At 37.8% G+C, this 26,702-nt stretch overlaps 1 protein-coding gene across 4 annotated transcripts in view; it reads left to right on the top strand.

Annotated features, from left to right (window-relative positions):
- SGCD (sarcoglycan delta) overlaps positions 1 to 26,702 on the top strand; it is a 1,065,755-nt gene that overhangs the window by 813,558 nt on the left and 225,495 nt on the right. For all 4 annotated transcript variants that reach the window (XM_037798832.1, XM_037798833.1, XM_037798831.1 and 1 more), the window contains one exon: positions 6,909 to 7,010. In XM_037798832.1, the coding sequence (XP_037654760.1) occupies positions 6,909 to 7,010 (102 nt within the window). The remainder of the gene's footprint in view (positions 1 to 6,908; positions 7,011 to 26,702) is intronic.

The raw sequence follows: 26,702 nt of genomic DNA, 5'->3' as shown, positions 1-26,702 counted from the left end.
CAGCATAAAAACTTGCACTGCCTTTAATTCTTAGTAGACCCTGTCCCTGCCAGGAACTGAGAGTGTCAGAAGCCAAGCTTAAGCTGTTTCTGTACCCCACCCCACCTGTCCACACACACACACAGTTCTTAGGGTCTGAGTTCTCTGAGGGAGGGCAGCCAATGGATCTGGGCCCCACCTCCCCCCTTTTCTTAGGGAAGATAAGCCCTTTAGGAATTTATCTCTTACTGACTTCTTTTGTCTCTCTAACTATCTAACTCTACCCTTGCCTGGGTCAGCCCTGACAATTGAAAACGCCTGCGGCTTTCTCTAATGAGCTGCTTAGAGAGAGAGAAAAAAAGGAAAAAAGAAAGAAATCCCCTGTTCAGAGCCAGTCCGCAGCCCGCCAGTTACCAATCAAGAACTGGAGTTGGTGCATGCTTCTGTGTGCCCCTTTTCTTGGCACACAGCCCTCTTTCAGTGTTCTGAGCTCAGCCAACTCCAAAAGCCTCTGTTTTTTGGTTTTTTTTTTTTTAATGTCTTTTTTTTTCCATCAGTCCCACCTCCTCTCTGTCAGGGGAAATCTCGGGTTTCTTTCCTGCTTGCTCTGGGTTTATCTGTACTCATAGCCTGTATTCAGTAGTCCAAATTTGTTAATTGAAACCTCAGTTGGAGCTTGGTTGAGCTACGTTCCCTTCCTTCTAGTAGACTGCTTCTTTTTCCCGCAGGAAAGGGTTTCAGCACAGCCTGTCATGCTGGTGGGGGAGAGGCACCAGCTTTGCAGTTTGGGGAGTTTTACTTACAGTTCTTATGCTGCAATCTCAGCCATTCCACCCATTCCAGACTTGTGTACAATGTTGTCCAGTCACGGATGTCCCCCAACAGTTGTTCCAGACTATTTACTAGTTGTTTCTGGCTGTATGCTAGTTGTTCCAGAAGAGCAACTAAATTCTACACTTTCCTATCAACCCCAGTGTCTTGCCCAGCACCTGTGGGTCATGGCTGAGAAAACTGTGGTCCCACCCAGTTTGTCCCTTGAGGTCCTGCGGTGCTGTCACTACTGCAGAGGGGAGTCTCACAGTGGCCCCAGTACTCATGGGACTCACAGATCTCTGCCCACTCACCACTCAGGAAGTATCTTCTCTTCTCCTTCCTGTTCCATTTCCAATACACTTAACACAGGCCATTCAGTGAGGTTTACCTTTTATAGAAGATAGGAAACTCTCCTGTGATCAGGTTGCTTCTGCTTATTTACCTTGAAAACCTCTAAACCAAGTAATTACAAAGTCTGACAATATGTTTGAAATGGTGATGAAAGGGGTCAGTCAAGGACTGGCATGAAAGATAAGAGGAAAGAAACAAACTAATATTTGAGTTTATTGCCCTGCCACTCTGAAATCTCTATATTATATACTCATCTTATGGGAAAAAGTCTATTCAAAACAACCAGCCCATGAATCTGAACCAGGTAAGGAGTGAAGAACAAATGTCCTAATCCTTGGACCAGCTTAGAGAGAGATTCTCATATTCCACCCTCCTCTGCCTCTATCCCCAGGCCCTGTATTCCCCAAAGGCCTTGTAGGGTAACCACCCATAATGGGCCTGAGAAAATAGTGGGATTTGCTCATTTACATTTTACTACTCCTGTTCTGAGCACGTACGGTGAGCCAGACATAGTGTTAGGCACTGGTGATACTGCAATGGGCAGGACAATCTGAGCCCCCCCCCATCCATATTACAGAGCAAAACTGAACCCTCAGTTCTTTCTCAGGTGGACTTTATAGTCTTTAGGACTCCTTGCTGGACTTTGCAGACTCAGTCAAGTCCAGCTCTCAGCCTGCTGGAATTTCCTTTAGGAAAATTGAAGTTTCACCGTTTGAAGAGGAAAAGAGCTATTGTCTGTTTCTTTCCAATTTCCTTGAGAGTCATTCTGAATCTTCTACATGCCACCCTTGCTTCTTGCTGGGAGGGAAATTACACTTCAAAGCTGACCTGAAACTCCTATTGACACAATACCTTTAGCTTGTTAAACTTGATAGAGATTTGGCAAGTTTTTGGTGAGTATCCTGCCATGAGAGGTTTAGAAGTAGTAGTTGAGTTACTACTTTTGAAGGAGTTAATTGATTAACTGTTGGGTTAGATTAGTATTTCTCAAATTTGGTCACTCTTATTCCTTCTTCTGTTCTTCTGTGGCCATGTGCCACCTCGATTATAAACTCTTTTGAAGGACAGGATTTAGGGTTACTTCTCTTTTTGTGACTCCCCATGGCACACAGCAGGCTTTCCAAAAAACAGCAGAGAGTTCAATCTGATTATTTTCAGTGGGGAGGGGGCAGCGAGGGGGGGGAAGGTGCTGAGTTATAATAAGGAGCCTCCAAATCCTGGGAAGTTGGAATGAATATACTTGACTAAGAATGGATGATGTTAGTTTTGAGGTTAAATATGGCCCTATCTCCTATCTGAGTCTACTCTCAAATGAGCTAAGATATCTTAAAGGTATTACTTTTGTATATATTAAAGATCAGGTTAGAATTGGGCAAACTTGGGTTCCAATTCCTGGTTTTGCCATTAACTAGTATGTGATTTTAGCAAGTTACTTGCCAGTGAAATTTCTCACTTGTAAAATATGGAAAATAATCACCGTCTTATAAGGTCAATGCGAAGGTGACATGAGACAAAAGATGTATAGCACTTAGTACATGACATGTAGTATGGATTCTTGATAAATATTTGTTTTTAAAATAAATCAGAAAAACTTTAATTCTATAAGTTAAGATTTTCCTCCTTGCAATTGGTATTTATAGAAAAATTCAGAAAATGCAAATAAGCAAAAAGTGGAAAATAGAAAATACTCATAATGAAGGCACACAAAGATATTTAATATTAACATTTACATTTAAGTATATTTCCCCCAAATATTTTCCCTTAGAAAATTTCCTCTAGCGTATTTCCTGTTAGATGAGCATCTGTTATATTTGAGCATATGTATCAATGGGTTTTCATAGTTGACTGATGGTTTTACTTCTCCATTATGAATATTTTTCTATGCTCTTAAATATTCCTTTATAAAGTATACATAATATTCCATTATATTATAGAGTATTAAATTACTGTTTTATATAGTTTGTCATTTTTTTTTATCTCTTGTAACACATATGGTGGTAAACAACTCTATAACTAAATATTTTCACATTTATATGGTTATTTCCTTATGATAAAATCTAATAAGTGGTATGGTAATTTTTAGTAATAATAAAGATAAATGAAGTAAAGCATGAAAAGTAGAGAGTATAAAAATCCCCTTATATTGTCTTTAATAAATGGAAATTGACAGTATTAGAGAGAGAGAGATGTAATTTGGATGAGCTTTGCTAATTACCCCAAGTATAGTTATTTATTATTTAGAAGTTTTTTTTATTATTTTATAAACTCACAAAACAAACATGCCAAAACCCAGTTTAGTCAGTTTACATATATCAGGTTTAGTATGTTTCTGCACAAAGGAATTCAGCTGGCCTCTTCAGGGAATGGGAGCAATCAAGAATAATCCAAAACAGTAGGAATTGTCATATCTTTTCTTTGGGGGTTTGAGATGCCCTTGGATTTTTTTTTTTCCTTTCTTTCCTTTGTTGAAGATTCTCCCTGCTGCTGGTGTGACATAAATGTGTCCTCCAGTCACAGTCTCTCATTGGGTTTGAATGCAGTCTGGGACCCCTTGACAGGGCCATCCCCACCAGTGGTAGAAATAGAAATGTGCAGATGGCATGCTGTCCATGAAGATACAATATTGACCTGCAACATCTGTTCTGAACCACGGGCTGAGGTGGAATTATTAAGGGGGGTGGGGATAACTTTATCACATGGTCATTCAGACCACTTGTAGGGTGTTTGCACCAAATGCGTGAAGGTACAGAGCACAGTGGTCACGCCAGAGAGAAGAAACCTCAGGCTCAAATGAGAAACGTCAGGAATCTGAGATACATAGCTGAGTGGAATAGGCTGGGTGGAGAAGGTGGCAACAGGAGAGCATATGGTGTTGTCCGAGCATGGTGGCTTCTACTTGGCTCCAGCAGATTGTGGCCCTGAGGAAGCAAGCCCAGATTTGCCAGGGGTTCTGGTTTCTAAGAGAAGCTGGAAACCTGGGTTTTTCATTCCAGTCTTTGAATTTTCAACTGTTATTGGAAAAAATGGAGGCATGAATCAAAACTAAAAACAAATATATATATATACACACATATATATATGCATGCGTTACTTGTAGGAGGAGAGAGAAAACAAGCCAGAGGGGAAAAGGGCAGAAGCTAGACTCCTTTGAATTTATCTTGTTTTGCAGATGTGACATAAACTTTACAAATTTATAAAACAAAATTAGATTTTGAAAAACAATCATTAAAAATTGAAAAGAAAATATGTAACAAATGAATCTCACTGTGTATCAGAAAGAGATTATGTCAAGTAAATTTGAAACCCAGTAATTTGACTGCACTTTTCTAGTAGGGTATACACTAAAGGTTAAAAAACAAAGACAATAAATTCAAATTGTTTTTATTCGTTATCATTTTAGCATATGGGAGTAGCATTTTTGTTCTGAAACTGTTCTGTGTGTGTGATGTGTTGAATCAAATGAGTGACTATGTTGATGTTATTGAAAACTGGGGGGATATGGAAGAAAGGGAAAAAAATTGTATGATGGATAGAATTAAATAAAAACCTTCCAATCCTAAATTTAATTGAAGTCTCATTTGAACTCATGATATACTTTATCTTAAAACACACACCTACATGCACTTAGAGACAACTTAGTTCTATCCACTGAAAGGCCTAAGCACAGTAACCAACCCAGTAGCAATGAGAGCCCCTAGCTCCCAGATTGTGGTCTCTAAATACAATTTCCCTCTAAAATGAACAGGGCTTCTTCGAGAAATGACTGATTCCAGGCCTGGAGAGGAAACGTATAAGATAACCCTAGAACATTTTGCTATACCAGATAGCAAGAGAACTATCAAAGACTACTGAGGCCATATTAAAAGGACTCAGGAGACACCTTGAAGAGGCTTTCACTGAGCAAAGGTACTGCTGGGATGAAAGAAATCAAAATGCTAATTATATTTAAAACATAAAACTTCATTGGTCATCTTTGGAGGCTATTAGGTAAGCAACATAATATTTTGCAAATCATTAAATAAAGGGGAAAATCAAGTCCCTATCAAGTTCCTGTATTTAAAACTGTAAGTAAAGATAAACAATAACTGATAAGATGAAATTTCTCTTGATAGAAATGTCCCAGCTAGTAAATTAAGAAATGATAGATTAGGATATCACTAATTTGAAAATCCTGATGAAATAATGGATTCTCTAGGCAAATATCAGTATTAGCTAATAAAATCCTAACAAAAGATATTATGTGCCACCTGTTAAAAGAATTCACCATGATTTAGGTGGAATAATGGCCCCTCAAAAATGGTCATATCCTAATCCTGGAACTTATGAATATATTACTTTTATAGACAAAGGGGAATTAAGGTTACTAATCAGCTGACCTTAGGATATTGAGATTGTCCTGGATTATTTTAGTATTTTAGTAATCCCCAGGGTCCTAAAAAGTGGAAGAGAGAGGCAGAAGAGGAGATTGGAGTGATGCAAAGTGAGGGATTCAACCCCGCTTTGCTGACTTGAAGACAGAGGTGTGGGACCATAAGCCAAGGAAGGTGGGCAGCCTCTAGAAGCTGGAACAGGCAAGGAAGCAAATGTTCCCCTAGAGTCTCCAGAAGGCACGCAGCCCTGTCCACACCTTGACTTTAGCTTAGTGAGGCCTGTGCCAGACTTATGATATATAGAACTGTAAAATAATAAATGTGTGTTGTTTTAAGCCACAAATTCTGCAGTAATTTGTTACAACAACTATAGAAAATTAATATATGCCCATCTTCTAGGATATATTCTTTCCATAAAACCAAGCCTGGATCAAATCAAGCCTCTTGCTCTAACTACCAATTTACAGAAAATACAAGGGACAGAGGAATATTTTAGGTGAAATCATGGGAGCATCCAGCAAAATAAAAACTCTGAGAAACCCTATTAGAAAACTAACTTTTATTTACCAAAGTGTGTGTGCATCTGTGTGTGAGACAGAGACAGATAAACTGACGTAGAGAGATGTATCAACCAGGTGCAGTAGGAAACTTAATTTGTATAAGCAAATAAGAGAAAAATTAATAAATACTTGGGAAATCCAGACATTGAATCGGTGTTTGATAATAAATGGTTGGTTTTTTTTGGTGTGGTAATGATATGGTTATGTTTAAACAAAGGGGTCCCTAGAAGAGTGTAATAAATAAGATTTGCAATGAGATGATAATTGTTGAAGATGGGTGATACATACATAGGTGATTGCCATCTATTCTTTCTATTTTTGTATGTATTTGAAAATTTCCATAATGAAATATTAGGGAAAATGTTAGCCACTAATTCAATTTCTTAATTGTTTTATGAGCCAAACACAAAACATGTCCAAAGGCTGGATTTGACCAGTACACTGCCAGTTACAATTTTTTGTATAGAGTTTGGAAACAGGATTTTTCATTTTGACATGGGATATTGTCCTTTTCTCTCTTCCCACTCACCTCCTGTCTCGATTCTTTCTGCATGCAAAGGGCCTTGTTCATCTGTACAAGTGAATGATTAGGGGACATTATAGATTGCTTGGAAGAGTATTTTCTCAGAATAAGTGAACAAAGAGGATAATGTGCATAGTTTCTTTGCAGTGCCTCCGAGTATTTTATGTATTACTGTGGACTCCCCCATCATTCCATACCCTCAAAAAAAAAAAAGGGGGGCAATAACTTTGTTTCAATTTTTGACAGCCTGAGGTTTTTTGAAATTGTGGCTAATTGCATTTTCCCTGTTATCTCTGTATGCCTCTATTTCAGGATGGAATGGGAAATTTGAGAATCACAGAGAAAGGTCTAAAGCTAGAAGGAGACTCAGAATTCTTACAACCGCTCTACGCCAAAGAAATCCAGTCCCGACCAGTAAGTTTTGCTGAGAGAAGGCATTATTGTTTCTCTGAAATCCAGATCTGGGGAAATCTATCCTGCTGCAGCTGACCTTAGAGGGTTGGAGAAGGGGCATGTAGTGAGATTAACATGGCATTTAGATCCAAAGCCTTCGGTGTAAACACATCTGTGCCATTGTAAGCAAGTGAAAGTACCTCTCTGAGCCTCTTTCCATTTCTGCTAAATAGAGGGTAATAACCTCTGCTAGCCAACTTCATAGGCTACTCTGCAAATAAGACAAGAAAATAAATGTACCAGGCAAATGCAAGATAGCATTGCTATCATTTTTTTTTAATTGCTGTGTGCTTCCAAAATCATCTTTGGAATCACAAAACGAAGTAAGTTTAGTTTTGTTTAGATTTTTTATAGTGTAACTTTGTTACAGAATTTGGCTTTTTATTAAGAATTTGGACTATATGGCCAATGTTGGTTAAAATCAATTCATTGGCAACCAAGGCTTGATATGGCATTTAAATAATCACTATGTGTGTGCCCTCCATGTCTGGTACATCGTAAAGCTTTGTATGCATTATAATTATATAATCCAGTGGGTTGGGGACTATTGTCTCTATTTTACAGATTAAGATATTGAGGCTCAGAGAAGTAAATTATTCAAAGCCACATACTTACTGAATAGCAGGGTGAATATTTGAACTCAGGAAGTTTTTTTTGTTAACTACAGCCTCCTACCTAAGTTTTTTTTTTTTTTTTTTTTTTCCCATGGGGAAAAAAAGATCATGTTAGAATGATTCCTGGTACCTTTCTTTTATTAACCAGTCTCATCAAAATTGATTTTGTTTCTCAGTGTTTTTATTTTATAGTTGATTGTCGTTTCTTCGTTTTTAATTTATTTTTATTTTTCTAGTGGTGTTGGGGTACTTGCCTGCTGAAAAGTTTTATTAATGCATTTTCTCTGTCTGGATCTGTCTGTGTCCACCTGCAAGCGAGGAGTCCCATGAAAGTTCCCCCAAAACATCATTTGCATTGTGTGCATTGATTAGCATAATTAATGAACTTTGGCAACTTTGTGCAGTGGGTTATTTTATCTGAATGCTAACTGAACTACTGCATTATATTAAGCTGAGTACACCTATAGAATTGCTAACTGGTTGACTTCGTTTTGTGCCTGGTAAAAGAGAGGGACATGATGTTAAAATCTTTTAAAATAGTAAATTGATGCAGTCATACAGTAATTATTTCGAAATTTTAACTGTAAATTACAGCACACAGGGTTGGGCACTTAGAGTACCAAAAGTATCGTTAAGCATATTCTCTGCCTTTGGGGGAACCTCTGTCTGAAGGAGTAGTGGGATGAACCTGTCATGAAGTGAGTCAGCCCCTCTTATTTGGTGATGATTCTTCCTTAGACTGAGCGAAGACACTTCAAGCATTTAATAAATACCTGTTATATACATTGCTCTTGATCTATATTTAGTTCTTCCACCCTTGCAAGTTATTAGTTAAGTTATTGGTTTCAGTTACTAGTTGTACTTTAGATTATATTATCTATATAAAATTTGTTTAACTTACTAGTTTGGATTAGTCATTTCCCCTTAATGGCATTGGAAATTATATATTTTTTTTGTCTTGTAAAGGACCAGATAGTAAATATTCTAGGCTTATTTGTTTTAACAACCCTTTAAAAATGTGAAAACCATTCATAGCTCAAGGGCCGTATAAAAGCAGGCCACAGACTATGTTTGTCAACCCTTGTAATCTATAGTACTGATGGTTGCATAAATATATACATGTGTTGAATAGATTGCATGTGGTTTGAGAGAGCAGATTTTAAGATCATAGGTAGAATAGTTGGTGTATGTTAAGTAAAAGAACCTGAAATGAGTTTCCTTGGTCTTAAATCTGAATCATATAAAGGAAATGAGAAATGTGTTTTGAAAGAATTAAGAAAAATAAAAGGGGAAGGGGAGATGCTTGCTACTTAGCAAATATGTCAACATGCCTGTCTGAAAATGGACAGAGTCAGAGGACCCCAAATCAGAGATACACTTGGTTGGAAGCTTAAATAAAAAGTAGCAATAATTTTAAACAATATATTTTAATATTGAAAGATCAGTGAGTTAAATCCAATCGTTTTGAATCACCTTTCAAAGAAAATAAAAGTATTAGAATTCTCTATTTTTCCATTTTTCTTAATAAAATATTTTTCCTTTCAATAAATGAATAGTAAATAAATAAAGCTTTTAAGCTTTATTTTTTCTGATGACAGAGTTATTTGCAAACTGATGATGCAGAGACATCCAGATATGCATATATAATAAAATCCATCAGTGAAGTCATGCAAGCTCTCCCTGAAACTTCCCAGACTTACCCTCTTTTCACCATCACATGCCACCCCCTAGTTCACTACACTACCCACTCTCACCTGCACTATTTCAAAATTTTCCTCACTGGTCTGCTGTCTTCCACTTTTAGACTCATAATCCATTCTGTACTATAGCCAAAGCAGACTTCAAGTCCTTCCTCCTGTTTGCAGAGGATCCTCCATTGGCTTCCCATAGCCACTGGAATGAAATCCAAATTCCTCATTAAGACCTATAAAATTCCCTATCAGCTATTTTTCATGGTAGGATCCTTCTGATCATCTTGGTCTCGGATTAAATGTCACCTTTTCAGAAAGATCTTCCTTGACCAAACCTTAATGCAACAGCCTTATATAAAACATCACCCCGAGTTTTTTTTATTTTATTTTATTACTTCCTGTATAACTGCCATTTGACATTCTTATTTGTTTTTCTGCCCTCCTCCCCAAGAAGAATATAAATTTGAAAGAGCAGAATATTGTCTGGCTTTTCCCTACTATATCCTCCAGTCCTTACTTCTGTGTCTTAGCACATAGTATGTGTTCAATAGATATTTGTGGAAATGAATAATTGAATCACTAAAAATGAAAGTGCCCCTTAAAGCTGCCCTGCAGGGGCAAGCACTTTAACACTTTATTTTTTTTTTAGACATTTTCCATGAGTATATATTTTTTAAGAAAACCCTACTCTACAAACTATTCTGTTCCTTTTTTCCTCCAAAATATACTAATAGTAAATTTTCTATATTTTTTAATTTAAATTAAATAATTTTTATTAAATTATTTTTAAAATTTTAAACACTTCATCAAGGTATAATTGACTAAAATAAACTGTAAATATTTAAAGTGTACAATTTGATAAGTTGGGCCTGTGTATGAAACCACCTCCACAATCACTATAGTAAACATATCTATCACACCTAAGAGCTCACCCTGCCCCTTGGTTATCCCTCATATCCACCATTTCTCCCCACCCCAGTCCCCAGGCAACCAATGATTTGCTTTCTGTAAGTATACATACTGCATTTACTAGAATTTTATATAAATGGAACCAGACAGTATGTATAACTAAATAATATTAAGGATAGGTGCTTGTCATTTTCTTGAGTTTTTTTTAACCAGCTATTTGCTATTCAATTTAAAGAAGAATAAGATATCCCCCCTCCAATAGGAATATGTTTTGTTTTGATTCAGGGCATAGACCTTTAATACTTCCCCTTTAGGATAACATCAAAGCACAGAAAAGGGAATGGGGAATTAACATTAGACATGGCAATAGAGGTAGAATTAGTCTCTCTTTGAATTGTCACAGAAAATGAAAACGGTGTGTTGGATTAAAAAGATGAAAGACCAATATTAGAAGCTGGTGATTTCGTCTATGGGGACCCCTCCTCCAGAGCACAGGGATAATTTCCAGCTAACCAAAACTGGGGTTCTGGCAGCAAAAAAAGAAGTTGGGGGAAATGACTCATGGACAGGCAGCCAGTAGAATCTGCCATACTAACTGAATTATAACCTCAGAAATAGCATTTAAACACATTTTAACATCTTTCTATTTCTCTGTCATCTGCTGCTTATTGGTTTTTTCCTGATGCGCCTGATCAATGCTTGCAGATCATTTCAAAAAGACTCTTCTCTGTTATATTATCTGCAACATCATATCTCTGCAGATCACAGCTGCTTCTCCTATTTTGTGGGGCATCTCCTTTTGCGTTTCCCATTGAAAATGGATCAGTGTCCAGTGAAATGAGATTAGTCAGCCACTGTAAGTGAGGATAACTGAGCAATACTTAAGTACATTTTGGTTTGCATTTCAGTGGTCAGAGAGGAATTGAGATTGGTTAAATAATCCATACAGTGCTCAATACTGTATCTGATTTCATTATTGAAGGTTGTGACCCTGGTAAATTCACTACAAATTGATTAGTTTGATAGCAGTCACTTAGGAAGATAAGTTAATGAGAAAATGTTCATCTGTATAGAAACTTCCAGCTGGGAATTGGATGAAAACCCCAGGATCTTCTACTTCAGCCACATGGGTATATAGCTTCTCAGTGGTAAAGAATCATGATGCTCAGAAAATAGACTGAGAAGGACACACAATAAATTAACTCTTCTGTCATGACATCAAAAGACCCACCTGACCCTTGAAAAACCACTTGAATGTACTAGCACAGAAATTTGTAAAATTAAGGGCTCTAAGGACATAGAACTATACATTTGATTACTCACTTCTATGTGATGGGCATCTTTTAAATTGATAAATACAACTACAATTTTTTTTTTAGCAGGGAGCTGCCAGTAAGTAGATTGAATAAATAGGCACTAAGAAGAGCTTTATCTTTTAGGACAAGTGTGGCAGATTCTCACTCTTTTGGAGAGGCCTCTTACCTTGTATACATGATGCTGTAACTAGATGCTTTGTGTGGCTTAATATGAAAATGGCAAGAGAAAGGAAACTAGCATTTATTAAGCACCTACTGTGTGCCAGTCACTGTGATGACTTTACAGAACTACAACAAAGGGAGAGAGAAATATACAATGAACTCTCCTCAAACTGCACTTGAAGTAGGTATAGGGGTCTTAACCCATTGCTGTATGGAATTTAGAAGTTCAAGAGAATAGATCATAGCAAGAGAAGTTAGAGGAGGGATGAAAAATTAGCTCAAGTTAGGAGAATAAAGTAGAAAGCCATTATATAAAGTTTTTGTTATTTTAAAAAAAGATTACTCCAAGCAAAATCGTATAATCTGAGATCTTCCCATCTACCAAAGCCTGCCTATAGAGTTAACAAAACTGTGTCTTATGGGATTTCTTAGAGGCTGCCTTTACCAGGAGGTAATATACACTATACCTAAGGACATGTGCTGTATTGTTGGGCTTGAGTGACAAGCAGTGACACCATTTGCCAGCTAGGGGATTTTTGACCTATTTCTTAGCCTCTGCAAACCTGTTTTCCTGTCTATATAATTGAGATGATATTAGTAAGTATCTCATAGGGGTTGTAAATAATGCTTATTAAGTGCTCAATACAGAAATTGACGTGAAATGTGTATTCCAGAAATGGTAGTGCCTACTCTTATGTAACCTTTCTCCTGATGATGATGGTTGTCAGTATTAACTTTATCCTTATCATCTGGTCAAAATATCACATGTTTGAACTTTGTTGTGGATTGCATTGTGTCTCCCAAGAAGATATATTCAGGGCCTAACCCTTGGTCACATGATTGTGACCTCATTTGGCAATAGAATATTTGAAGATGTTATTAGTTAAGATGTGGCCAAACTGGATTAGGGTGTGCCCTTGATCCAATATGACTGCTATCCTTCTAAATAGAGGAAGTCTTTATAGTCAATAAAATACCAACAGAGAGGGAGATGGCCATGTGACAAGGGCAGAGATTGAGTCACAAGCCAAAGAACATCATGGATTGCCAGCCACTACCAGAACTCTTTAGACTTTGCAGGAAACATGGCCCTGCTAACCTTGATTCAGACTTCTAGCCTCCAGAAATGTGAAACAATAAATTTATGTTGTTTGTGCCAACTTGTCGGAAGCCCTCACAAAATTCCTCTGAATCATTGGTCTTTCAGCCTCCTCTTGAATGTCTTCTTAATGACAAACTCACTACTCTCTGGGGAAACCCATTCCATAATCGGTAGCTTTGGGTTTTAATTTTTCTTTCTTTCACTTAGTTGAATTCTTTCAATGTTCAACTTATGTTTTTCTCATTCTTCTGCTTAAAAATTTTTCTGGCATATATAGATCTCTGGCACAGTCTTTCTTAAATATAGTTTGGCAGTATACGTCAATATCTTAAGAATGTTTCTACTCTGATCCAGTAATGATATTTCCACTCATTTTTTTAAAACACAGTAAAGGCAAGATATAATAAAATAATAAAAGGTCAAATATATATATACCAGTGTTTGTATAAATACCAGTCTAAGGGTTGGTTCATATAAAAGTCTGAATTCAGCATAAAATTATGTTTGAAGGTTTTCAAGCCTATCAATATTTATGAAAGTTGAGAAACTGTACACTCTTTGAACTCTAAGCTAGTCATCCTCACTATGCATTTTTATATTTGGATTTACCATCTCTTTGTTTTAGAGAAGGGTGAAGTTTTCCAAATTCAATTTTGATTTTAGTTTTATGTGAACTGAGGCTTATTTCAGCAGCCTGAATTACTTCTAGGCTGGAGGTAGAAAGACTAAGAATTCAATTAGAGAGTACATTACCAAGATGGTAGAATGAGATGCTCCAGGGTTCTGCCCCCTGCTCCCACCAGAAGATTTAGAAACCAAGCAAAAACTGGCAGGACCATCTTTCTGAAAGCTCTGGAAACAGCTAAAACTTGCAGTAACAGGACAAGTGCCAAATCAAGAAAAAGGCAATTAAAAATGGTAAAACAAAACAACACAACAAACAAGCAAACAAAAAACAAGATTGCCCTTGATGGCCCTTCCCTACTCTTCCCCAGTGCAGTGCAGAGCTGGTCCATGCTCCCAGTGCAGGTCACTGGTTCTGGTTCTGGAGGGAACAGACTAACCTTTGTGCAGATACTAGGGTGCATATATGTATGTGTCAGTATATTTGACAGCAACTGGAGGAACTGAACTAGTGCCTTCATTGCAGGCTCACCATCCCAGAACCCACCCCTGTGCATAGAGGTGGCTTGCAGGGTGGCTAGTATTCTGTAGGAGATCAGTCAGTGTGCAGCTGCCTGGCTCAAAGGCCTAGTGGCCATGGGACATACGGTCTACTTGAGCCCAGGAGAAAACAGTTTCCTAGGGGAATATGGGACATTTGGTTCTGTGTAAATGGAGGGATTGCTAGGGACATTAGTACATGCCCAGGACAAAACACATACTCAGAAAAAACTTGGGGGAACCCTATGCTTCCACCATGAGCTGTTCTTTAAACTCATTGCTACGCAGACTAAGCCGAAGAAGAGGACTCGAACAGGAAAGTCTTCAAAGATTGAGAAAGAAGTTTTCTTTACTTATTTTGTTGTTGTTGGCTCCCAGCATTTAAGGAAACCTCTTTCATAATGCTAGCTGGGTACAAGCCTAAGGCAAAGATACCTCAGTGACTAAATTCCAGAGATAACACATTAAAATATCAAAATGTCCAGTAAACAAGAAAAGAAATTACAAGACATAAAATGAAACATGAAATCATGGCCCTTGCAAAGAAGCAAGGTAAAGCATTAGAAACCATCAAAAGGAAGCCCATCGTTAGATACACCAAAGATTTTTAAAATACTGTCTTAAATATGCTTAAAAAGGTAAAGGAAAACTCCAACAAAAAACTGAAAGAAATCGAGGAAACAATAGGTGAAAAAAGAGAATTTCGGTAAAGACCTAGAGATCATAAAATGGAACCAAACAGAAATACTGAAGCTGAAGGCTACAATAACTAAAATTTGAAAAATTCCCTAGAGGCACTCAATAGCAGTTTGGAACTGGCAGAAGAATCAATAACCTTGAAGATAAGGTAATTGAAAGAATTCAGTCTGAGGAGCAGAAAATAACAAAGAATGAAGAAAGTGAACAGAATCTGAGAGACTTGTGGAACACCACTAAGCATACCAATATAAACATTATGGCAGTCCCAGAAGGAGAAGAAAGAGAGAAAGGGGAATAAAGAATATTCAAAGAAATAATACCTGAAAAGATCCCAAGTAAAACGAAAAGCATGAATATATGCATCCAAGAACTTCAGTGAATTTCAAACAGGATATACCTGAATGGAACCACACTGAAACACATTATGATCAAACTGCAAAATGCCAAAGACAAAGGGAGAATCCTGAAAGCCGCAAGAGAGAAGTAATGTGTCATGTATAATGGAGTTTCAATAAGATTAAGTACCGATTTCTCATCAGAAATCATGGAGAAAAGAAGGTGGTGAGATGACATATTTAAAGAGCTGAAAGGAAAACAAAAATGCCAACTATGAATTATGTATCTGGCAAAACTGGTTTTAAAAAATTAGAGAGATTAAGATATTCCCAGATAAAGAAAACCTGAGGAAATTTCCCACTACTAGGCTGGCCCTACAGGAAATACTATCAGGAGATTTTCAGGATGAAAAGAAAAATACTGGACAATAGATTGAGATCATGTGAAAAAATAAAGGTCTTTAGTAAAGATGTTGTCATAGGTAATTATAAACGTCAAGACTGTTGTACAGTTTTTATTTCTTACAGGATCTAAAATGCAAATGCATAAAAAGTAATGGTTCATATTTATTAATGGTGAATATTAGGACTCATCATGTGTAAAGATATAATTTGAGACAAGAATACCATACAGGTGGGAGGGATGAAGGACCATAGGAACATAGTGTGTGTGCACCATAGAATTTAAATTAGTATCAGATCAAATGTGAGTGCTACAGATTTAGGATATTAAATTTAAGCCCTATGTTTGCCACAAAGAAAATATATTCTAAGAATGTGCAAAAAGGAAATGAGAAAGAATTCTAACGTGTTCACTACAAAAGATCAACTAAATACAAATGCAGGCCCCGGTGGAATAATTGAGGGACAAAACTGGTATTAGATTTACAATAACCAAATAGGAAAATATCAGAAATAAGCTCTTCATTATAAATAGTTACTTTAACTAAATGGATTAAACTCTCCAGTCAAAAGGTAGAGATTGGCAGAATGGATAAACAAGCATGACTCAACTATATGCTGTTTACAAGAAACTCCATGTTAAATTCAAAGACACAAGTAAGTCAAGAGTGAAATGATGGGAAAAATATCCCATACAAATAGTAACCAAAGGAGATCACGTGAGACCATAAAGGTAGCAGCTGCCTGGGATGCGCAAGGTGGATGCAGTGGATGCAAGATGGCATCAAGGATGGTAGCTCTCCTTTGCTCACCTACAGCTTGTCTGACTGTGAGTGAAAATCCAGAGGAAGACAGTTGTCAGCTGAACTATTGGCAGTGCAACCATGGGAGTTAATGACCTTCAAAGATGTAGCTGTAGACTTCACCCCGGAAGAGTGGGCATTGCTAGACACAACCCAGAGAAATCTATTCAGAGAAGTGATGCTGGAGAATATCAGTCATCTGGTTTCATTGGGATGTCGGGTCTGCAAATCAGATGTCCTTTCCCAGATGGCACAAGGAGAGGAGTATGGAGAGAAGGAATAGGATTTCTTCAAAACCAGAATCCGGGCAGGAAAAGGTCAATAAATGCAAGAAATGATATACCTGCAATTTACCTGCAGAAAGGGCAATTCTAACCTCATATCATTGGGAACAATACTTCATCTTGATAACTACAATATTTGTCTGTGGGTGAGAGGATCCTGCACACAGTAGTTCCCTAAGTCAAGCAGAGGTCCAGATCTTCTGGATATATCCCAAGTAGAGTGATTGCTGGATCTTAAGTCAACTCTATGCTTTGGTTCTAGAGGAACTGCCAAACCATCTGTGCTGGTTTCTAATACTCAAAAAACTAAAGATTTCACTTTTAAAAAACTCTGTATTCCCTGGTTCTCATGGAAGAACAGAAGACCTGACAAATTTTGTTTGTTTGTTTGTTTGTTTGTTTTGATATCCCCAGTGGTGGAGCTGAATAGTAGCTGGCCTCTTAATTAGGGATTTTTTTCTCCAGTGTGCTATGTCTCCACCAGTGATTATTGTCTCACACCTAGCCTGCTTAACTCATTCATATTACAGGTCCCTGAAGTCCCATGAGGGTGCAGCCCTTGCTTTATGGAATTGTGAATGTAGAATTGTTTATGGAATTGTGGTGGCTTGTCCTCGGCCAGGCGTGGATGAGCAAGTTAGTTTCACTTCTTAGGGTTCATGTTCATTTCTCACTTTGTTGCTTGGTTCTCAATTTTATCTCATTTATCCCAGTGTTCTATAGGAAATCATCACAAGGTCCACTTCCTATGGATTGATGAAATCTTTTACCAACTCGACAGTGGAGGGTAGCTGTGTTAAAGGTTCTGGAGGCCTTTAACCACGGCCATTCCCCACTCTTGAGTTTCCTAGAAAAGTCCCACTGGTACATTTATTCTTCTAGCCGTTACTGAGTATGAGCTGGGGAAAATAAGGAGAAGAGAATGGGAAAAATTGGATTGTGCATGCACTGTAAAAAATCCAGAATTAACATGGATGACAGACACGCATAAGTTTTGTCTGAAGAGGTTCCATTGTCAATTATATTGCAATGAGTGGAGCCTGTCTGGTTATTTTAGAAACCAAACGAAGACTGTGGTAGCTTGTCCTCGGTAAGCAAAACAGCTTCAATTCCCAGCTGAATATATTGCACACAAAACAGTATTTTCCATGCCACTTGAATGGAACATGAGCATCTTGCTGTCTTTAATTAAGAAGTTAACTGGACCATAAAGTATTGCCCAAGTAAATAAAAGTGATTTGTACTAAGTCAGAGGGGTGCATTAGGCATCCTTGCATTTCTTTGCTCACACATAAATTATGGAGATTATTAAAATTGGAAGGGTCATCTATCAGCCCATCTGGACTGCAAAGCTGATTGCCTTTCCCAAAATGTATCTATCTTTTTGCGTGTCTTAATTGTGGACAATAGTATAAACCATCTGCTTGCTTTTTTTTTAAACAGAGACACAACCTTTGAAGATTAGTACTTAATAGTATGGTCAGTTTGTTTGTTTATATTGGAAAACAGATAGTTATTTGAAGGTTTTTGGTTTCCATTGAATTAAAATGGGATGATAGGGTTTTTGTTGTTCCTTTAATTTGGGATAAATTGACTGTGTGGTTTTCTTAAATGAAGTTTAGGCTGAAAATATAAGAAATACTGAGAGCTTTGATCAGATCCTTGTTATAACTCTTTATCAGCCAAGTTTCTGGAAGAAGAAATGGGGCCAATCTTAAAATGAAGCTGAGACTATCAATTGACTATGATTTGAGGGACATTGGCCAAGTATGCTGCCCCAAATTATTTTGTATTGCCTGAGTTCCACCATAACAATCTCATTTATTTGAAGACTCCCAAGTCAGTCTCTCAAAAAAATTTCATTTAGGCCATACCCTTACTGCAAACACCACCATGACCATGCGTTTATATATTTCCACAAAGGATTTGAAGTAGATTATAAGAAATATATACAGTAACATAATAACAAAAGACAGTGGGTTCAAACTAGAAAAATAAATTAGAATACAAGATGAAGAAGGGAAAGGTAATAGGATTTGGGAAAATAGGCCAGAAGGTCCCATATAGTTCAAGCGTAGAGTTTAGTTTTGAAGTTTCCAAACAGAAAGAGACACAACTGGATGAGAACCTCTTTCTGTACCCTCTAGAGAATAAATTAAAATTCTTCAGAAAAGCGAGGGGAAGGCGAGTTAAGGTTGTCAAGTTAGCATTCTAGAAAGCATGCTAGATTCAAAATTAGGGAATCTGGGTTCTCTTCTTAGGTGTCCACTGATCAGCTGTGAGACCTTGAAAAGAACAACTTCTCATGTCTCAGTTTCTTTCTCTGTGAATTGAAGAGGTGAGACATGATCAGTAGTTTTCTACCTTTTATTTAAACCATAAAATCCTTTTTTTAAGATGGTTTTTACTTGGCACTCCAAAATCCAAATAAGATGGAGGATGAACTGACGTGACTGGACAGGGAATGGGGCCTCCCACCTGGTAGTCCAGTCTCCATCCACAGGGTTTCGAGGCCCTGGGTGGGGCTCCACAGACCCCAGTCTGAGAACTACCAGAGGGGAGAAAAACCCAGCTACACTTCATTCAGGTCTCTGCAGCAATTCATGCAGGCCTCCTATAATCACCTGATCTAAAATATATACCCTTTACCTACTAGCTTTATTTTCCTGTATCATGTCATGTCATGTAATGTTATGTCATATCATATCATATATCACATATATTTATAGATATTCATACACATTATGTATTATGCTATTACATATTTATGTACTTGCCTATTTATTTCCTCTATTTCTGGGTAATTTCCATGAGGGCAGGGATTTAAGAAAGGCAGTACTAAGTGGTATTTAAGGGCAGGCTCTGGAGCATTGACTTCCTGGATTCAAGTAAATGGCACCATTTTCTAGCTGTGTTACCTTGGGCAAGTTACTTAACCTTTGTGTGCCTCACTTGTCTCATCTGTAAAGTGGACATAATAATAGCACTTCCTCATAAATCAGTTACAGGATTACAAGAGTTAATTTACATCACGTTTATAGAACAATGTCTTATACATAAAACACTATATACACTATGAATATAATTAATTATTACCATTGATTTTATTCAGCACTTTATGCCTACGTCTTGGGCTAGTGGCTGTCACATGGTAGGGAAAACAATTTATTTTCAATGATTAAATGTTTTTCCTAGGAGCCTTCTGGTTCAAAGATTCTATGAGTATCTCTCAGGTAGAAAGAGACAAATTTCTCTTTAAGAGGAATTTGCAGATTGATTAGTCATCTGTATCAGGTACACACTGAGTATTCGATAATATAGAAGATGGCATGAACACCTGTGTAGAGTGAGGTCCTGAGGGAACGGGAACAGAGAAGGTGGAAGAGATAAAAGTGTTCCTACAGGTTTTCAAAGCCCATCTGACCCTACTTTGCAGTTTCACTCTCCTGTGAGCCCTGATTCATAGCTTCCATAGGCTAATGAAAGCTCCCCAGTGTGGAGCTGTGTGTCACAGACAGGACCATTTAACAGAACAAAAATAGCACTTCCAGCCCTTCTAATCTTTGGGCTTCTCTTAATCATCACTGTGGCATATTGACATCATCTGACACGTTTAGTTTCAGGAACATCCCAGCCATCTACAATGACTACTTGGTCATATATAGTCGTATATTCTGCTTCTATTTAGTTCATAAATAACATTTAAGAGGAGAAAATGCACACCAGGGTCTACTTTGGTTTGGTTTATGCTCCTTTAATGGTAGGAAGAGTCCTACTTCAATTAGGTGGCAACTCAAAGCCAATAACACCTGCTGAGTATGTGGGGAGAATAATGGAGAGTGAAGCTAGCCTTAAGGAATATATTCTTAGGAGAGTGAAGCTAGCTTTAAGGAATATATTCTTAGGAGAGTGAAGCTAGCTTTAAGGAATATATTCTTAAAAGTTTTGTAGTTCTTCATTCCTAAAGGGTTGGTAAAAAAATGGTGCTTTGAAAAATTTATTTTCTTAATGCTTCAATCAAAAAACACTCATCTCTTGGTAACTCAGTTTGCACCCAGTGCTTAATAAATGCTCTGGGTATGTTACACAATTAGTCTTAAAAAACAAAACAAACAAAAGAACATGTATGTTGTCAAAAACACTGAGTATTTTTCAGGAGATGCTATTTCAGAGGCTGAGAAAGACACTTCTTTGTCATGGGAAGTTATAAGCAAATACTTCCTCTTACTTTGATTTTGTGATCTCTAGCCACAGCTAAGCATAACCTTTTGAAGCAGTGCTCTATGAAATTATTACCCAAGATGTTTTCAATGGCAGTTGACTAAATTGTGAGTGTGGGACTCTCCTTTTCCATGAATGATTCAGTTTTTATTAGCAGTGACTCTGCCTTTAAGCAAATACCAAAGTAAATAAACGTTTTGAGAGTATTATGTTTTGCTGATGCACTTGTTGCACATTAGACGTAGAGGAAGAAATAGAGATGGGCAAAATTTGCCAGTTGAAAGATGAGTCAAACAGACTTTCCTGTTTTCTTTCCCACTTGGGGTGATAAGATGGATTTCCCCACCTCGTAAGCCTCAGGCTCCATTTTACAACATCAGAGTCACAGAAATTTTAAAAATGGCATGTCTCTGTAGTATAAGACAAGTGCAGATGGTATGGTAATTGCACTTTTCTTCTATCAAGTCATGTAGATTGGTTTTAGCCCTTGGTTTATGCTTAAGCAATTATGTTAAGAAATATGAGAGGAATGTTTTTAGAGAGATGAATTATCCTTAGGTAGTAGCTCATTAAGAAATGAGAAATGGAGCTGGATTTATTTTGAAATAATGAATGCACTGGTATTCATATCACTGAATGGATATAAAGTTTCAGTGTTTGCTCCTGGCTTCAGTTCTTTACAAACCAAAATCTTTCATTTATTTTTTAGCATTCCAGAGCTTGTCTTGTCTTACCATGAGAATTCTCTGAGATGCAGAATTCACTTCCAGGCCTTCTGTTGCTACCATGAAGAGTTCACTAAGTTAAAATGCCTTCCTTTCTTCATCATCATATCTTAGCAGCACTAAAGTTAGGGAGGTGCAGGAAAAAGTTTATTGAAAAAAAAACAAAAACACTTGACAGTATTATGACAGAAGTTAGTTTAAAAGAGATGGCCAGCCTCAACATGGTCTTGGATGGTGGAGGACAATTGCCTCCCTCTCAGTGGGCGAAGGTACTGGAACTTTCCATCAGGGTCTTCACTACCTTATAGGGACAGCAGTGTTGATTATACAGTGGAGTCTCACTTACTATTTTTAGTTGGCCCAAAAGGCAAAAAGTGTGTCTGTTTTTAAAAAGTTACCCTTGAAATATCCATTGAATCACCCACAATGTATAGAATCCATGGCTTTATACTTGTGCAGAATATCAAGCATCCAGGAGACCCACTGAGGCTAGGCCAGCTAGAGGAACAGAGGACTCTGTGCAGATGCCTGGGCGTTCAAACAATTCAGTTGAGATAACTAACAAACACCCCCCAAGTATTGGAGTGGGGAGGAGATGGTTAGAAAATATTAAAGGTTTCCTGAGAGCTTGCAGGGCTTGGCTGTTTTAATATTGAACATCTATAACTTTAATGCTCATTAATAGATGTGCTGTTGTGGCGATTAATTAAGTTAATAGGTGTGAAAGTGGTAGCTGAGGGGCTGGCCCATAACATTTGCTTGTAAATGTTTGCTGAAGCTGAATCTAAATCTTGTGGGATTAGACCCTCATATTTAAACAGTTATCAGATATAATGCTAATATAAAATTATCTTTTATTCCTTACACTAACCCCCTAAGCATTTATCATTCTGATCTCTTATTTAGAGATGAGCAGTCCTTAGGAAAACACATGTCTAATATTCCAACCCAGGTTGATTCTAAAGCCTTTCTTAACTGGAATGCTGTAGTCTCTTTGAATGGTAGACAGTAGTTACATGTTGGCCTGTTCTGTTTGACTTGCTTTCTCTGAAACTCAAGGAAACCTTCAGGACCCTTACCAGTTTCATGAAGATCAGAGGATCTAATTTCCTTTGTTTGTTTTCTCTCTGGCCTCCACTCCAGATGGCTCCCGTTTTGAGTTTCTTCTCACATAGTCTCAGCTTCCTGTGAAGGCCTAATTTTCCCCACTCAAAATACATATTTCCTAAATTGGATCACCTACCATTACACCACTATTTCACTCTGGCCACATCCTTTGTTGAAATTGTATTACAATATCTAATTGAAAATCGTCAAGGACTTGTGCAAATTAAGCCTCCATCGCAAGAACACTGCCGTGATATTCCAGAGGTCTTGGTGTTCTGTAGCTATCTTTTCCTCCAGACCCTCAGACCACAAGTTCTTTTTGGAATTCCTAAATTCTATACTGGTTTCTTATTCTAAGCCCATCAAAGTGAAACAAATCTGAAATCATGAAATCTCATGAAAATACCAAATCAGTGACATGGCATTTCTTAACCGGGGTCTGAACTACAGAACACAGAAAACATGAGTAACTATTTTCTCAATTCTTCCAATTCTCCAGTATGTCTAGTACCATTTCAGATGCACAGGGGAGAAGTTAAGTCATTATGTGTAATGGATGCCTTTGGGCATTAGGGGTTAATTACCTCTGGAAACTTCTTTGAAGAAAGGGTTGCTGTCTTCATTATAAATTCAACATCTCTTGCAAATTCTTTCCTAAATAGTAAGTATAAGAACTTGCTACCATTCTCATTCCTTCTACTGTTTATTTTTATCACCCCAAAGTGACATACTAACAATATGGTGAACATCACAATGCACCCACACACACAGTAAATGCTCTTGGATGCAATTTTCTTCCTCTTTTAAGATGAAAGCTTCTCTTCCACCTCCTTCAGGTATCGTGGGTGTGCATGTCAATCAAGGGAACACCATTATTTTATATATTTTCTTGGTCTAGTAGTCATCATTGGCTGCCTAGGGAATAGCAGAGTATTTACTTGATCACTTGTGTAATTTATAATTAAATTTAGATAAAATATTTGGGCACAATTCTGTGTGCCCATCATTCTGTTTGTTTTTTTTTCTATGAGGATCAACATGAGGAACTTATCTGGCCCTACCCAGCTCCAACTAGCCATCATAGCCATCAGATATGTACACCCACTTTGCAGTCAATAGTGCACAAAAGCTGATCTCTAAGGAACATTTCCTGTGTTCACAGCCCACCCTGTATTCAATTTCCTGACCTTTTCTCAGCCCCCCTCACTTCTCAATCATGATTCTGTTTGTAGCTTTGCCCTACTCTAGTTCCTTATACTGATCTCTGTTTCTACAACTTTGACTTGTAAGTTCCTCCTGTTTAACTCTGTAGACTTCAGCCATCCTAGGTATCAACCTCTCTGGTCCAGCCTAGTCCCCACCTGGAAATTCTCTCTGAGTACACCCATTCCCATGGGAAGACTTGCATCGGGATGTTTGTGAGGGCAACGGCTTGACAGCAAAGCATATGTGATTTAGAGTCATACAAAAACTTGGTTGGGAGCGTAGCCCTACTACTCACTTAGCTTTCTGAGACATGTTAATTGACTTCTCAGCACATCAGTTTCTCTATCCATTATGGAATAACTGATAGTATTCTAGAATTGTTTTGAAAATTAAATGAGAAACCTATACATGGTGCATATAACCGTGCAATGCCTGCCACTTAGCCTGCTACATGTGGCCATTGTTATTATTGTAAGCTTCAAGGTAGAAGGAAATTCTGAGACAGGTCTTGAAGAAATGGTGGTTCAGGCATTGCTATATCACTGAAAATATAAATAATGCTGCTCAGATTCATCTCCATTTATTAATTCCGGTTGCACTGGCCAGATAACTGATTTTGAATCCTAACAGAATTGCACCTGCTGAGCTGAAGCAAATGGAAAAGGAAAGTTTTCTTTCCCAGAAGCCAAAAGCCATTACCCAAGAGATGTCTATTCAACCCACACATGCAAATCCAGCTGTGATCCTTTCATCAGAGGTTGTTCAGAATATCACACACTGGTGTTAGCCTTAAAGAATGATCCTGGAGCTTGTTGCCTCGTGGTTCACAGGGTGTACCCATAGGGAAAATAGAAACAAAAGCAAAGGTAGGTAGCCCTGCTTTGTACAGTTGATTGACTTTAATAGGTCCTGATTATGCTGCTCATATTCCATGAAATTAAAAAGCTTACAAATGTTATGAGCCATTACCCTTCCATTTAGGGGAGCTTATGACATGTTAGCAACATTTAATGAAATTCTTTTCAAAATGCCATCGGCAGACACGGTGAGATTCCATATTGAAATTCAACTTGAAGAATTGTTTGGTGAAGGTTGTTCACTATCAGCCTGTCTTTGTAAATGTGTAGGACCAACCTCAAGACCAAAATAGGTTCCTTATCAGTTGGGAAGTGATCTGTAGGTATCAAGACTTGATTCTGGTTTGACCATGAGAGTGTTTTTTTTTTTTTTTTTTTTTTTTTATCATCATTTTATTGAGATATATTCACATACCACGCAGTCATACAAAACAAATTGTACTTTCGATTGTTTACAGTACCATTACATAGTTGTACATTCATCACCTAAATCAATCCCTGACACCTTCATTAGCACACACACAAAAATAACAAGAATAATAATTAGAGTGAAAAAGAGCAATTGAAGCAAAAAAGAACACTGGGTACCTTTGTCTGTTTGTTTCCTTCCCCTACTTTTCTACACAACCATCCATAAACTAGACAAAGTGGTGTTTGGTCCTTATGGCTTTCCCAATCCCATTGTCACCCCTCATAAGCTACATTTTTATACAACTGTCTTCGAGATTCATGGGTTCTGGGTTGTAGTTTGATAGTTTCAGGTATCCACCACCAGCTACCCCAATTCTTTAGAACCTAAAAAGGGTTGTCTAAAGTGTGCATAAGAGTGCCCACCAGAGTGACCTCTCGGCTCCTTTTGGAATCTCTCTGCCACTGAAGCTTATTTCATTTCCTTTCACATCCCCCTTTTGGTCAAGAAGATGTTCTCCGTCCCACGGTGCCAGGTCTACATTCCTCCCTGGGAGTCATATTCCACGTTGCCAGGGAGATTCACTTCCCTGGGTGTCTGATCCCACGTAGGGGGGAGGGCAGTGATTTCACCTTTCAAGTTGGCTTAGCCAGAGAGAGAGGGCCACATCTGAGCAACAAAGAGGCATTCAGGAGGAGACTCTTAGGCACAATTATAGGGAGGCCTAGCCTCTCCTTTGCAGCAACCGTCTTCCCAAGGGTAAAACTTATGGTAGAGGGCTCAACCCATCAAACCACCAGTCCCCTATGTCTGTGGTCATGTTAGCAACCATGGAGGTGGGGTAGGCGAATACCCCTGCATTCTCCACAGGCTCCTCAAGGGGGCACCACAACTTTTTTTTATTTTTTCCCCTGTCTTTTTTTCTATTTTCATTTTTTTTTTTTTAACTTTCCCTTCTTTTTTCAAATCACCTGTATGAAAAAAAAAGTTAAAAAGAAAACAAACATACAATAAAAGAGCATTTCAAAGAGACCATAGCAAGGGAGTAAGAAAAAGACAACTAACCTAAAATAACTGCTTAACTTCCAACATGTTCCTACTTTACCCCAAGAAAGTTACATAATATAGCAACATTTCAGTGAACTTGTTCCTACTACAACCATCAGAAATTAACAGACCATAGTCATTTCTGGGCATCCCCAGAACGTTAAATAGCTTATCTGTTCTTCTTGGATTATTGTTCCCCCTTCCTTAATTGCTCTCTACTGCTAGTTCCCCTACATTCTACATTATAAACCATTTGTTTTACATTTTTCAAAGTTCACATTAGTGGTAGCATATAATATTTCTCTTTTTGTGCCTGGCATATTTCGCTCAGCATTATGTCTTCAAGGTTCATCCATGTTGTCATATGTTTCACCAGATCGTTCCTTCTTACTGCCGCGTAGTATTCCATCGTGTGTATATACCACATTTTATTTATCCACTCATCTGTTGAAGGACATTTGGGTTGTTTCCATCTCTTGGCAATTGTGAATAATGCTGCTATGAACATTGGCGTGCAGATATCTGTTCGTGTCACTGCTTTCCGATCTTCCGGGTATATACCGAGGAGTGCAATCGCTGGATCGAATGGTAGCTCTATAT

This window comes from Choloepus didactylus, chromosome 11 (assembly GCF_015220235.1).
Source record: "Choloepus didactylus isolate mChoDid1 chromosome 11, mChoDid1.pri, whole genome shotgun sequence".
Lineage (NCBI taxonomy): Eukaryota > Metazoa > Chordata > Mammalia > Pilosa > Megalonychidae > Choloepus > Choloepus didactylus.
The sequence above is the reverse complement of the archived record's forward strand: the minus strand, read 5'-3'. Positions and strand labels throughout refer to the sequence as shown.